The 14,792-nt window shown below is 39.9% G+C and overlaps 1 protein-coding gene across 1 annotated transcript; it reads left to right on the top strand.

Annotated features, from left to right (window-relative positions):
• Positions 1-235: 235 nt before the first annotated feature.
• Positions 236-10,444, top strand: SKP2 (S-phase kinase-associated protein 2, E3 ubiquitin protein ligase). The gene is made up of 9 exons (XM_009572859.1): positions 236-501; positions 2,082-2,193; positions 2,465-2,608; positions 3,173-3,307; positions 4,623-4,721; positions 6,285-6,412; positions 8,047-8,098; positions 8,778-8,885; positions 10,071-10,444. The coding sequence occupies exons 1-9, from the start codon at positions 336-338 to the stop codon at positions 10,282-10,284; spliced, it is 1,158 nt and encodes a 385-aa protein (XP_009571154.1). The 5' UTR covers positions 236-335; the 3' UTR covers positions 10,285-10,444.
• The last annotated feature ends 4,348 nt before the right edge of the window (positions 10,445-14,792 follow it).

Here is a 14,792-nt window from a genome sequence, read left to right as displayed (position 1 = left end):
AGCGCTTAATCCCCGGAGGGTTGTTGCCGTGCGTCCGCCTGACCGAGCACGTGCCTCCGCTGCGGCCCCTGCTTCTGCTTCCAGCGCCCGCAGCTTTAACGCCAGTTGCAGCCCTGCGTGGGGATGTGGGTTACGTGTGAGTCTGAAACGCTTCTGTACGAGGAGCCCCATCTCGTGTTTGGCGCCGGTCTGGCGATACCTTCAGAGCCTGCGGGTTTTGCTGTGCCTGCAGGAAACACCTCCAGGAGATCCCATCCTCCAGCAGCAATGTTTCCAGCAGCTTTACCTGGGACTGGGACTGGGACTCCAGCAAGACCTCAGAGTTTCTCTCGGGCATGGGAGTGTCTGTCCTTAAGAAGGACAAGCTGGGCAACGAAAACACACCACAGGACCTGCTGGTGTCGTCGCCCTGTCCTCCTCAGAAACGGCAGAAGGTGAAGGAGAAGGAGAAGGACTTTGTCATTGTGCGCCGGCCTCGGCTGCTCCGGGAGGCAGAGTCAGGTACTGTCACCCCGGTCCAGGTTTCATTCGCCCTTCAGTAGAGATGGAGAGTGGGCATCACAAGTCATTTGTACTTTATTCTTTGCTTTTTTTTTGCTCTTTCCCAGCAGAATATCACTTCTAGATCTAATGGCTTTCAGGCTTGGGCTGATAGGTTCTGGTTTTATGTAAGCCTTTAAGCAGAGGTGTGAGTCTGGCTCCAGAACTGTGGCCCACGGAAGCCGTGGTTGGCTCCTGCCTAGTCCTGCCAGCCCCTGTCTGTGTGCCAGGGGTTTGTGCTGTGTGTCCCTGTGTCTGTCCGCTCTTGCTGCTTGGGACTTGGGTGGCACCTTAGCCCTGAGCTAAGGGGCCTGAGCTGCATCTGTTGTGCTGCCCAACACACCCCTTCCAGGAGATGTTTCGCCACATACCAAGCGGGGCCAGGCTCCTCACAAAATACACCTGTAGCTGCCAGATGAATACGGACTATTGGCGCTGCTGTCCCCAGTATAATTTTGAAACCCAGGGGCACTTGATTTTTTTTTTTTTTTTTTTTAACTTAAGCATCTAAGAAGTAAGACACTTGGTCCTCGAGACCAAAGGGATCCAGATCCACATCTCTCGCAGTGCAGGTTGAGGGATGCTAGAGGGGCAACATCTCTGCTCCTGTTGGAGCTGAGCTGTGAGCAACGCAAGGGACCCTGCCAGAGAGTGACAGGGAAGGTGCATCAAAGCTCCTGGGCTGGAAAGAGACTGGCAAGGAAAGAGCAGGGCTGTAACCTGAAGACCTGGGGCACTTGAAGAAGGGGTTATAGGATGCTGGGGTTCTTTCCCTTGTATCAAAATGTGTTTCCAGTCTGCACCGACTGCAGAATGCAAAATAAAGAAACAGCTCGCTCCGGACACCAGCTGTCCTATGAAAGGTGGGAATGCCCTCAGCTAACCCTGATTTTAAATAAGACAGAGTGCGGGCTCATAGTCAGCTGTTTTTGAGCTCCACCACCCAGAAATCTCCCACGTGAATGGCAACGCCTTCTGGAGCCCTGTATCTACTCGTGAGAAGTTGAGATCACACCACATCCTTTCAGATAATTCTTGGGGGGGGCGATAGTTAGCGTGCATGTTTTAAGGAGCAGTTTGCAGTACCTGCTTTTCTCTGTGTACCATGCAAAAGCATAGCTCACCTTGGGCTCCCTTCTGGGATCCTGACATGCATAGGAAGGATGGGCATTTCAGCAGGGAAAAAAAAAAAAAGAGGACTGAACAAGCCTTAGAATACAAAGGAAGTAACTGAGCTGCTTGTTTCCAAAATGTGAGTATGTGAATAAAGATTACTGTCTTTTTTTTCAGGGAGATTGTTTTTCCATAGCTTTAGTATGTATACTGGCTTGACGTTATGGAAAGCTTTGCGTTTGCCAGTCATACCTAGGCAAAGATGGTAGTAATATCTGTCTACTATGAAGAGCTGGAAGGGGGATGAGTAGTGGGCTGATGTCTGTATAGCCTAGAGAGAGACTGTAGAGGTGCTTTTAACAACCAAGCCAAACAAGGCATCTGATCAGCAGGCAAAAATGAACTAGCTTTAACTAGAATATCTAAAGGTGTTTCTTGGGATGCACTTCCAGATGAATTGCTTTTGGCAATCTTTGCATATTTGCCCCTAAATGACTTGCTAAAGGTTTCCCTGATTTGCAAGAGATGGCATCGTCTTTCGTAAGTATTACTTTTCATCATTTAGTACTAAGAAAACCTTTGCTTCCATAGACTGTTAAATGATCTCATCTTGTTTATTCATGTATAATTCAATTTATGCTCTATGTGGGTTATATGTGTGTAAAAGATGGCTCACATATTTTAACATCAGTAAATTCTGTTAAATAGCTTTCCCTCTTCTCAGTCTTTTGTGACACCAAAAACCTTCTGTGGTTGTATTCATAGTTCTGACCCTTTCTAACTCACTAACAAGTAAAATTCTGTGCCTTAGGTTTGATGAATCTCTCTGGCAGACTCTCGATCTGACTGGTAGAAATCTGCTGCCAGGAGTGATTGGACAGTTGCTGCCTGCAGGTGTTACTGTATTCCGCTGCCCAAGATCTTGTATCGGAAATCCATTGTTTAAAACAAGCAAGTAAGGCTTTTTCTGAATGTTCTGGATCCAAAACCACGTCTCAAATATTCACAGTTTCTCTGTGTATTTTTGCTTTTAAGGTCTCCACCAGTAGTAGCATTTGTGCTGTCTCTGGAGTGTGGAAGAGCTGATCAGTGGTTAGGCATGTATTGAAATAAGAGGATCTGCATTCACCTGTCAGTTATTTAAAACCAAGTTAATGTGATTTTTGAAAGTATCAAGCACCATCATCCACTTGCAATTTATATCTTGTAGAACCAAGAATTGTCAGCATCTCCAGCATTTTTATACGGGAAGCTCAAAAAAATTATTTAACTCCAGCAGGATAGACTTTCAGGTGTTATGACAAGTCCTGTAAATACCTTGAGGATACAAGTTCTGCAGTTTTCACTGCTAGCTTAGCATAAGGCCCAGTGAGACATACTATGTGCAGCTTAATACAGCAGTATAATTATTTTCTGCAAGCTTTGCACAGTTTTAGCGTATGGGGTATAGTTATAGTATGGGAAATTTGCAGAGCAGGTTTTAATGCAATTTTAGTAACCTGCCTTTCTCCTTTTTTAGACCTCTCAGAGTTCAACATATGGATTTGTCGAACTGCACAGTGTCTGTTGCAGATCTCCAGAGTATTCTTTGTCTGTGTGAAAGGCTGCAGAACCTCAGCTTGGAGGGACTAGTGCTTTCTGATGACATTATCAAGTGAGTGACATGTTTGGGAATATTCAGTAAATACCTTCTGTTTGGTGCTATCATTTTGTGCAGGCTAGCAAAAGAATGCAGTTGGGAGTTGTTCATTGTGGGAGTCTTTTGAAATGGCCGGTTTTAGGCACCTCACAGAGCTAGCTGGCAGGCTAGATGAGCTGCCTCTTTCCTCTCTATCCTCCAAGAGGTGAAGTGAGGAGGAAACACCCCTCTGGAAGAGTGTTTCTTTGTGGCTTTTTTTTTTCATTCCCCAGAGTAGGAGGAGCCTGGAGAAACTGCTGATCTCTCTAGGGTTTATGTGTCAATTGGCTGTTCCCGCAGCCAAGCTGTACAGCAGAGCTACTTTTATTTTCCCATTTCTGTGCTCCCAAGGGAACTTTGTCTTTGGCATACAGGTTCTTTTCTATTTTAAGGGGTCTCAGCAGCTCTCCCACCAGATGCTCCGTGTGTTTCTGCACTATTTCTCACTCTGAGTGTCTGGAAAATTACAGATTCTGTCAAGCAGATGAACCGTTGTTTGGTTAAACTGGAAAGACAGTAATGGGTGTGCAGTCCGTCACACCAGGTGACTGTGGAGGTGCCAGGGACCATAGGTCAGATGGCAGAGACTCTGGGCGTCCTGCTTTCTACTTCTGAGCTTTCTGATGCCTTCCTCATCCTAGAGGGGAAAAAAAGAAAAAAAGAGCACAAATAATCCAATATAATTTGGCTTTTGATACCAGATAAAAAATATCTGAAAATTGGGTACTAATTAGGCATCAATGATGGAATTTTATTGCCTTGGGTACAAATATAGATAGGTGGTGTAAGGGTTTTTCCAAGTTTTGCCAACTGCATGTCTGCTCTAGTCCTGCAAACAGATGCATTCAGGGGGATGCTATTTGGACATGTGTTTTGTTCTGGAATAACCTCCATCTTGCAGAGGGGTGACTTCAGAAATGGGATGATTGCTTTGTCTTTTGTAGAGGTATAGTCATCTCTAATAAGCCATGGTGTGTGTTTAATGGCATACAACAGGAGAAGGTGAAAAGAAATTGTTTCCTTAGCAGTTTATAAATATGCAGACTTGTCAGGAATGTCAGATAAATAGGCAAGTATCCCTTTCGAAGTTGTGCCATGATGCAGCAAGTACAGAGTTACCCTTAGTGACTCTTAGGTTGGTCAGTTTACTGAAGATGCAGTGCTGCATGTTTAACGAATAATTCTGTGCCTGGGATCTTAACTCTTGTTTAAAACAATCACAGATCCTACCAATGCAAGCAATGTTCCAACATTTAAATTTTATCAGACTTTTCTTTCTTCTTCTCTACAGGAGCATTGCTAAGAACCCCAGTTTGATGCGACTAAATCTCTGTGGGTGCTCAGGGTTTTCTGCAGAAGCCTTGGAGCTGATGTTGAGCAGCTGTTCTATGTAAGAAAAGTAGTTTTTGCTATTCCTGCTTACTGCTATTCCTGAGAAAAACGATCCTTTTTATTTTTTTCCATAGGCATCTCAACTGTACTTGTCTCGTATCTTTTTTTATGAGTCTGTTTCTGTTCTTAAATGCCTAGCAGTTGATTTATTAGCTGAATAGTCAGATAGTTTCTTTCCATCAAGCTATTTTCTTCTTTAATAGCAAAGATGTACTTCAGTAGTTTTTCATGAGCTTCCTTAATCATCCTTAAAGGAAGTCTTGTTTGTGGGTAAGCCCCATTTATGTTCCTTTGATTATCATGTAAATTTGATTTTCTTAATGAAAGCAGTATATGATCCTCACAAAATGAAAGTGTGTGTTTTGAAACTGGTTGCAAAGGGAGCTCTGGGACTCCACTTTTCAGAGTACAGCATGAATAGCAGAAAACATTGTGCCTTTCAATCCATGATAGAATAATCCTTCAGTAACCTTCTATTTTATGAAGCACTGTGTTCAGATTTACAGCTCCAGTGATTAAACCATCTGCTGGCAGGAAGTCACTGAACTGAGCCCCAGTCGGTCTGGGATTTATATCCTGATCTTTCTGCTGACTTCCTGTGAGATGCTAGACAATCTACTTAATCTTTGCTTTTGCAGAAGCATGTTTTTAATCAAACTGCAAGTTAACGGACGGGCAAAGCCTTAATCTTTCTCTGCCTCTCATGGGTAGATAATGCTTTCTATTCCTTGGTCTGATTACTTGGATCATGAGCTCTTTAGAGAATGGCAGTCTGTACAGTGCACAGGGAATAGCAGATGGCAAACCTGATCCTAGGAATGCTAGTAGTAATTTAACTGTTTTTTTTCATTTACATAGAGATTGCCAGCTAAATGCTCTAGTTGTGCTGTTCACTGTGTCTTCGTCCTCTGGTTACATCTACACCATCTGCACACAAAACAAATACTTTGTCCAAGCCCCAAATCGTGATAGGCTATAGGTAATCAAGCATGTAAAGAGAGTTAAGGTCACAGCATGGCCAATGCTTATATAAAACTATGAAGTATTTTATGCTAATTAGGATTAATTGGTCATCTGACCAATGCTAATAATGGATAGCCTTTTTTCCTTTCAATGTGAACATCTGTTCAGTAGTAACAGATTCAGGTCACAAACCCAGAAGCAAGATGAAAAGACAGTGTCTCCCGTGGCAGTCCCCAGAGAGAACCGTTTCACTTCCTAAGATACTATTGAATCATTCCAGTTGGAAGTGGCCTTGGGAAGTCAGTTTAACCCCTTGCCCAGAGAAGGGTTTAAATTCAGCACTGGCCAAGTTGGTGAGGACTTTCTCTGGTTAGATCTTGAAAACCTCCAAAGACAGATTCCACAGCCTCGCTGGGCAAGCTGCTCCAATGCTTAATTATTGTCATAGTGAAATTTATGAATGTTATGAATACACGAAGTTGGTAGTAGGTGTGTTACACGTTTTTGCCTTAAAAGTATCAACTGTAATAGATAATATCAGAACTCAAACTGTATCTCAGTCATTCTTCCAAACAACTGTTTGTTCATTTGTGTGTAGGTTGGAGGAGCTTAACTTGTCCTGGTGTGACTTCACAGCCACCCATGTCAAAGCAGCAGTCAATCATGTTACTTCAAAAGTAACCCAATTAAATTTAAGTGGATACAGACAGAATCTACAAATACCAGGTAAATAGCAGCATGGTAAACCTTTATCCCTCTATGGGATAAAGCAGCAGGCTTTATATTTTCTTCTGGTTGGCATTCGCTGTGTGTATAGAAAAATTGTGCACTAACACTGATTTTGTGCTCTGTGTAGCTTGATGTTCTTGCTGTCAGAGAATCTTACTCATGTCTCTGGCTCAGCCATGAAGGGTGAGATGATTTGTCTTCTGAACTTAAAAATAGTCAGGTGAAAGCTCATTTCATCTTCAGTTGAAAGGTACAGCCCTTACTTCTGAAGTACATCCTGGAAGCAGGATACACTGGATCCCATGTTCCACCGTGAACTGTAAATTAGCCTTCCAGATACTGTTCTTGGAGCCTTCTTAAGGCTTCTGCTATTGTGGCTGCTTGAAGGTGTCTTCCAAAAGAGAACACTCATACTACTTGAGTTTCAGCCTGACGTGATGTCCTACAGATACCAGTTAATTTGGAAGGCAAATAATCTCAGTAATCAACATTAACTATTTACTTGCTAATAGTTCTAGGAGGGAAGGTTGGGTAAAGTTGCAGGGTAATAGAAAATGCAGAGAAAATTTAGATTTGGGGAGAGGGCACAACAAAGTGGACAAGAGCATAGATAAAAGGTGAAATGGCTTTGGTGGTAAAGAGAAAATAATTTTCTCAATGAGCAAATGTGACGATACGGCATTGGCTGACAAGCAGGTAGCTGACACACAGGCTGTGACCTCTTTTTTCTGTTTAAACGTCACACAGACCTCGGCATGCATTGCCTTGTGGGGAAATACACCAGTCTTCTTTTTATCTCGGCCCAAAACCCGTAAATAAACATGCTACATAATGTCCTTCAAATCAGGAATTTGAACCTTTGTTGATCTTAGCATTAGAGAGAATGTGCGGAGCTCTTCTGTTTGCAAAACACTTTCTATGAGTAATTTTACTCTGTTTCAATGCAATTTATAAGGCATAAGATTTGAATAGTTACTAGTCATTGTAATTTAGGTATTGTTTTCTATAGTTTTTGCGCGTGAATTCTGAAATACCAAAATCCACCTTATTAGCATCTTGCTAATAATAGTGGCCTTTTAGGTGGTATCTGAGCCACAGGTGATTCTATGCTATTTGCAGACAATGAAAAGATGGTCTCAAGAATTTGCAGTTTAAATCAGGAAATCCATAACTTTCATGAGGAAAGAACTTTCTATGAGTAAAAACAGATGCCTAAAGAACTTGATGTTCTGAAAGGGTATTTGATGTGTGGAAAATTTTTGGTATTTTTTCATTACATGTAAGAATTTCAGGCATCTCACCATTACTGTGTCTCAGTAGATTTCTAAGCAATATCACTTGAATGATTCACTTTCTAAGTTGCTGGCACAACTGACTTTTAGGGACACTTCTTTGCACTAAATGGATCTGTTTTGCTGAGGATTAAAAAAATGTCCCTGTAAGGTATCTTGATAGGCAGACTATATGCTGTAAGTCTTAAGCATGAATCTTTTTAACAAAAAGTTGTGCTTCCAATTGTGGGGTTCCAGTAGAGAAGATACAAATGAACATACACGGAAGTGAGTAAGCTGTATAAAGCATGTTCGTCTTGTTACTCGAAGATGGACTGACTCTGTGTGACCTCTTTTCAGACATTAAAACACTGGTGGAAAGATGTCCTTTTCTCGTCCATTTAGATCTAAGGTAAGAAGACCTGTGCAGCCAGTCCTTAAATCCTTCTGGTTCAGGGGATTGCCAATTCTATTATGTAGCAATAGTGCATGATCGTGTAGGATTGCACAACCAGAAAATACTTTCTGTGCTAAACCTACAAAAAATTTGCTATCTGGCATGACTTAATCTGGAGCAGGTAATTAACTTGAAGATTTCTTTGTTACCTCAGCGTAAATTTTACATACATACGGTATCTGTTAACTAACAAGTGATTATAGTCGATAGGTAGAGTGGAAGGAGGCATTTAGATCCATACAGTTTGAGCCTAGCATCCTAGAGAGGGTTTCGTTCAGCTCTGATATAAATTTGTTACTTGGCCATAGAACTGTAAAAAAAAAAAAGTGTATTTTGGTTTTGACCTAGTCAATTAAAATATTTTGAAATCTTGATGTGTAAAGTAATTGCCTTTTCATGGCATGAATTCTGCTGCAGAATATCTGCCTGCAGAGAAGCTTCTGCTTCACTTGCCCTTCAGTGAAAATCAAAATCCGTCCCCCACAACACACACACTAGAAATGGGTTACTTCCATATTGAGCAAAAAAATACTTCAGTGGTAGAAAAAGAAGTTGATATTCATGAAATTTTTCAGCCTGAATTTTGGAAACACCTTTTTGCTTAAACGCCTATTTCATGTGCTCTCATGTACAGTGACAGCGTGATGTTGAAGCCTGAGTGCTTCCAGTATTTTCGTCAACTCAACTTTCTACAACATCTGTGTCTTAGCCGATGTTATCAGATATCACCGGCTGCCTTAGTGTAAGTAATCTCTAAATGGCTTTGGTTTGCTATTCATACAGAGGATAAGTTAATTTAAACTTGCTTTATTTTAGGTTTAGAATTCCAAGAACTGTTTTGAAAAACTTATTGGTATGAGGAATTATTGGTATGAGGAACTGAGGTAAAATAACCTGACTGCTAAAGCATGTACCTTTGAGAATCCAGGCTGGAACCAAAGGTATCTGAGATAATCTTTCCGTGATGTCAGTCTGTACTCATGGAACTTGCTGCTCAGTGCGTACATCATGTCTTCCCTTAATGGCATTATACTACTGGTGCTCATTACTGCGAGGTACAGCTGGATGTTCCAGTCCTGCCAATGATCAGTATTGGTGTCAATATTAGGCTTTCAATTATGCAGCAAGGAAGGTATAGTCCTTTGGAAGAGCTAACAGAGTTGACAGTACTTGAAGACTAGCTAATCTGTTTATATTCCTTTGCTTTTGTGTGCACCTGTATCAGTTACTGGTTGCCAGTGAAACACAGCTTAGAGTTACTTGCATGTGGGTTTTTTCTGCCTTTTATTAGTATAGCAGCTGTCCATCTCAATCCTCTCAGGAAGGATGTCAATCCTAAGGATATGATCAACAAGAAAAAGGTTGTGAGAGGAACAGGACTATCAAAATTGGAATCTGAAGAACCCTTTCTGTAGCAGTGTGTGCTGTCATGATGATAGGTTCCAATTTTGTCCAATACTTGCTTATAGATACACAGTTCACATGATGACTGGGCAAACTGAAGCAATCAAGAAGCCAGGCTGGCTACTCACCAAAATGTCATAACAAATTGGAGACTGATAGTACCTAGGGGCTTGTGTCCTCTGAGCCACATCCTGAAACTTCATCTGGGGCAATTCCTTCCACTTGTTCTAAATATTTAAGTTCAGGGAAATGAAAGGGGAGAAGCCAGTTTGTTTTCACTCTGTGTGAGAGAGAGAACAGCAAGAAGCAATTTATTCAGCTGGTTTCCTGAATTATTGGTACAGAGAACTAGTTTCCATTAAATATGTGCTTTTAAAAAGTAAGAAGGGGAATTTAGCTTAAGTAGTTACCTCACTTCTAAAAAAAAAAAAAAGTAGAAAAACAGTTACCTAGTTTGGGTACAGACTGCAAAAAAAAAAAAGTTTTCAGGTTCGTGATTAATTTCGTATTTTTCTCTTTCTAGAGAACTTGGTGAAATTCCAACGTTAAAGACTCTTCAGGTATTTGGAATAGTGACTGATAGCTCCCTACAGCTCCTCAAGGAAACGCTTCCTGACATGAAGATCAATTGTTCACACTTTACAAGTATCGCAAGGCCAACTGTTGGCAGTAAAAAGAACCATGAGATTTGGGGCATCAAATGCAGATTGACGCTGAGAAATCCTAGTGGCTTATGATTACGTACAACGCACTGGATGCGATGGACACACTGTGTGTAGTGAAGCTCCTTAAGAAGCAGAGTGCTGGAGCACCTTTAATCACAATACTGTTATTGTAAAAAGCCTTCTAACTTGGTCTTATGCCTTAATGTAGTTTAATAAATATTTTTACAGTTTTTTTTTTTACTTAAAGCCCTTAGAAATCTGATGATCTGTGAGCAATTGTAGAATTTTTCTCCAAGTCCTTTTTTTTTTTTTTTTTTTTACAGGGGAGCTTTTTTTAAAAAAATATTATGAAACAATCATAATTAAACAGTGTCAGCCTCTAGCAACTGTTGCACGTTCTGATGCAGCTTTTGTTGCTCTAAGGTTTTTTAAAGGTGCTTTTGGTTAACAGCTCTACAATTCCTGAAATGGCTTGTAGAGGTGCTAGATATTTTAATAAGGCTTATTAAGGAATTGTCTTTGTCTGAGTTTGCAGAACTCAAAATGAATAATGGTATTAAACCTATTCAAATCCTTAATTGAACAAGATGTACTGTCTTGGGGTAAGCTACCCACTGTTTGAGAGGGACAGAGGACTGAGTCTGAATTCACCAAATCTGAAAACAGCAAATAGGGGATGTCTACACAAAAGCAACTAAGAGACAGCTCAATTCTGTACAAGTTAAGAAGCAGTATAAAGGAGCTACAGTGAAGTTTTTCTTTAGCAGGCCACAAAGGTAACATCTGTTCTTAGTATTCTTCATTGTTAGCAAAATATAGTCTGAAAAGCCCATTCAGAATAAGCATCTGTAAAGTAGATGCTGGTTATCAATTGTTTCATGTTGTGGTGCTAGGTCTTCTGACTAAATATTACAGAACCTGAATGTAGTTTCTGTAAGCTTGATCTCAGATAAAACTTTTTAAAAATGTTCTCTTACTTCCTTTAAAGAGTAAGATCCTTCAACTGCAACTGATAAAGTGGCAGAAATCTTGCAGGAGGAGGGCTCAAATGGTTCTAGATCTCAGACCAAAACCAAAACCTGGGACTGCAGCATAAGAGTGCTGAAAGGAAGAGATGCTTTGGTGCTATTAAGACAACAATTTCTCTTTTATAATAGCTTATGTTTGTAGTATCATTTCACTTCTTGTATCTGTAACACTAATCACTACTGTCTAGTGTTGGGTTTTTTTTAAAGTCACATGAAAAGCTGAGTAACTGTCTAAAACAAACCAACAAAAAAAACCCCAAAAAACAAAACCAAACCCAGACTAACGATAGGGGCAGGTAATAACTTTAAAATTTAAACATTGATCTGGGTCTATCATCAGGTCCTTGTGCATAAGCCTGGAATGTCCCAGCAGGTATAAATGTTGGCTGAGAAGTCCTAGGGCAAAACGCACCTTGTGTAGGGCATGAATATGCTGCTGCTGTTCCCGTAAATGCAGCAAGCAGGCAGGTGGTGAATTTATTCATGGATGTTTAAGCTTAACCTACGGTATTACTGTAGGGCTGTTACATAGGTATAGTGTTTCCCATCTCAATCTGAAGAGTTCAGGAATAAATACCTGGTAGTACAGAACAGATTAATTACTGTGGAAAGATTGTATGTATACTAGAATTTGATATTTAACTTTACTTTCTACTGTATAGCAAATACAGCATTACCTTGTTAATCTGTTCTAAGTTGTTTTGGTTTTTATTAAATTTAAGAGCGTAAGTAGCACTTGAGTCACTAATGGGCTTGTTCCCCTTACAAAGGAGTTAATGGGCAACATGCATACCTTGTGAAAGCTGGAGTGGAGAAGTGATGGGAGGTTGGAGGACACTGGATATTATACTACTTCACAGTTTGCAGCCTTAGGTTTATGCCTTAAATTACTTCAAGAAAAAAAGTTGCAGTACAGCACTATTGTAAATTCTTCTCTGCATGCACAGTGTAACCCCATACAACTTCTCTTGCATTTAATAAAGATCTAAGGAATTGCTATATTGTACAAAATGACTGATGGATGGGAGAACACTTTCGCTGACTTGTCACCAACTTTGCATCATGGGTTAAAAAAAAGAGAAATTTGTCCAAGCAATGTCTAAACAAGGGTGGTTTAGAGGACAGGATGTTATCACCAATACATTCAACATTTAATAGGCTGTGCTTTAAAACTGTGTACAAAATTGGGAGAGTAATATGGCTTTAGCTAGAAGAAATAGTCTTGCACTTGCGGTTTTTTTTAAGTACCAGGTTTGGAAGAGGACAAACATTTCTATTGCATATCTATTGGTTACGATGGCAGCAGTAGCAGACACATAATGGAAGCCCTCTGGGTAGGGTGCACCACTGATCTTTTCCTAAGTGAAAAAAGTTATTTGTTAGCTCCAAGCAATCCATACCAAAAACTGCTACCTAGATAAATCTCTGCATTTTACCTAAAGCATGAAGGCTTAGAAACCATTATTTAAAACAAACTGCACAGTAAGTGTAGAAGCTGAGCACATGAAGCACTTCTGACAGTTGAAATAAGGCACAGGACAGCTTCATGTATCTATTAAGTTTTTAATTTTTATTACATAATGTATAAACACCACTTTTTTAAAAAAAAGCAAAGAATGACAAGTCTAGTTTAGCAGAACACAGTGTTCTGGCACTAAATGAAAAGACCATGGATTTGATTCAGCAGGTAGAAAAGGTGCAGAGTTCAGTGCCAGTTCAGGCAGATTAAATCAATGTTAAACCAATACTCAGTCCTGCCACAGAATACTGTCTACCAGGTAAGTTGTCTGTACTGCAATCCTTTGTAATAAAGGATCCTTAAAAAGGATTCTATAATTCTTCAATAAAAAAGGTAGCTGCTTACTGTTTATCTATTATAGATCTCTGAAATCATCCTAGTTATTTAAATCAAGCATTCACCAGTAAATGCTTCAACAGAAGTGCAATTAAATATAGACAAAACCAGTAGAGGCCACTCATGAGTAGGTCAGGTTTCCATTTTGCTAAGTAAGTTAGGAATTTGACTGTGGAATTTCTTACTAAGCCCTAAACCAGATTATACGTTGGGTCTGTAGGGCCTGAAAACATTGCCTTTTAGTCTCAGCATTCATAACAAGGAATGACAGGCATCTTTAAGAGGTATGCACCCTGATCAGACTGATCAGTCTCCATTAAAATATTACAGCACACAAATTCTCTAAGTAGGGGACAGGGTTTTCTGCCATAAATTTATTTATGCAGGTATTCAAAGACACTTTCAATACCTAAACCTCTGATCTAACACAGTGGTAAAGTCCTAGGAAGTCATAAATTAGTGTTAATGGAATTGGTGGGTTGGGGGTTTTTTTGAATCTTAACAGCGTATTGATTAGTATACTAGACAGAGGCAGATAAACCATCCTTAACTGGTTACAGATGGATTAGGAGTAACAAAAAGAGCCTAGCCTCTGAGCAGCCAACTTTCTAAAGAAAGAAAGAATAGTCTTTTGCATCTTTACCTTTAGACCTGTTTTGCAGATTATTTTAGACATTAAGAGCCCTATTCTAATAGTTCCTGAACTTACCAAGTTTTGAAAGAGTATTTGGCTACTTTGATTTTCCCCTTCTGGTCTGCAATCCTGGTAACTCAAGCAGATAGTGTAAATAACTCAATCTGCAGCACATTTAAAAGGTGAAATGTACACAAACAGCGATAGCTTATTCAAAAAGCTCCATCAGTATCACATTTGCCTAGAATTGAATGGTCTGGTAAAATCCAATTTCCTCTAAATTCTGGTTTACAGTGAATACAAACTCTTAAGTAGTAGAAGGAAAAAATCCTTTATCCACTTCCTCCACCTATAAAGATCAGTTTACATTTTGTGAGTAGCAATAAATACACTGATTGGCCACACTGGAGAACACTTCCATTAGACCTGAGAACGTCTGTTACAGAATTCTCTTCATTCAAAAGTAGTTTGAAGAAAACTCACTTTTGGAAATAGATCTGTAGTAGACAGGACCAAACACATTTGTTTCAAGCCATGTAGTTGCTGTAGGAATCTTCATTTTGTCAATTCCACCCTCTCATCTATGCAATTATCAGCACAGACTTTCAAAGGCAGTCATAGTTCACAGTTTCGCTAAAACATTATCTAAAAAGTCACTTCCTCTTCTATAATCAGAGGTTTTTTCCTATTATCAACTTGCTTACTTAACACATGATCAGAGGCATGTAAAATTAAAATTAATTTGTTGCCAATTAAATATTAGTAGAATTCATCATAGGATTGGAAATTTAAGCTTTCTGGGGAAGTTCAAAACATACTTGGAAAACTGGGAGACATATAGATATTAACTTGTGCTCCAACTACTAGCACCCAGCACATTCATTCTTCTTCAATTATAAAGAAACTCAGAAAAATTCCAAACCATTCAACTTAGTAAGGCCAAATAGCTTCCTAAATGGTAGCCACCTACATACACTACTGTGACTGAACACCTGCTAGCCAGCTAATCCATTCAATGAAGGAGTATATCTTACTTCAACATGTTTCCTATGGTTTGTATATT

Source organism: Fulmarus glacialis, unplaced genomic scaffold (genome assembly GCF_000690835.1).
Source record: "Fulmarus glacialis isolate BGI_N327 unplaced genomic scaffold, ASM69083v1 scaffold7262, whole genome shotgun sequence".
NCBI classification, from domain to species: domain Eukaryota; kingdom Metazoa; phylum Chordata; class Aves; order Procellariiformes; family Procellariidae; genus Fulmarus; species Fulmarus glacialis.
Note: the sequence above shows the minus strand (reverse complement) of the source record. Positions and strands in the feature narration are given on the sequence as shown.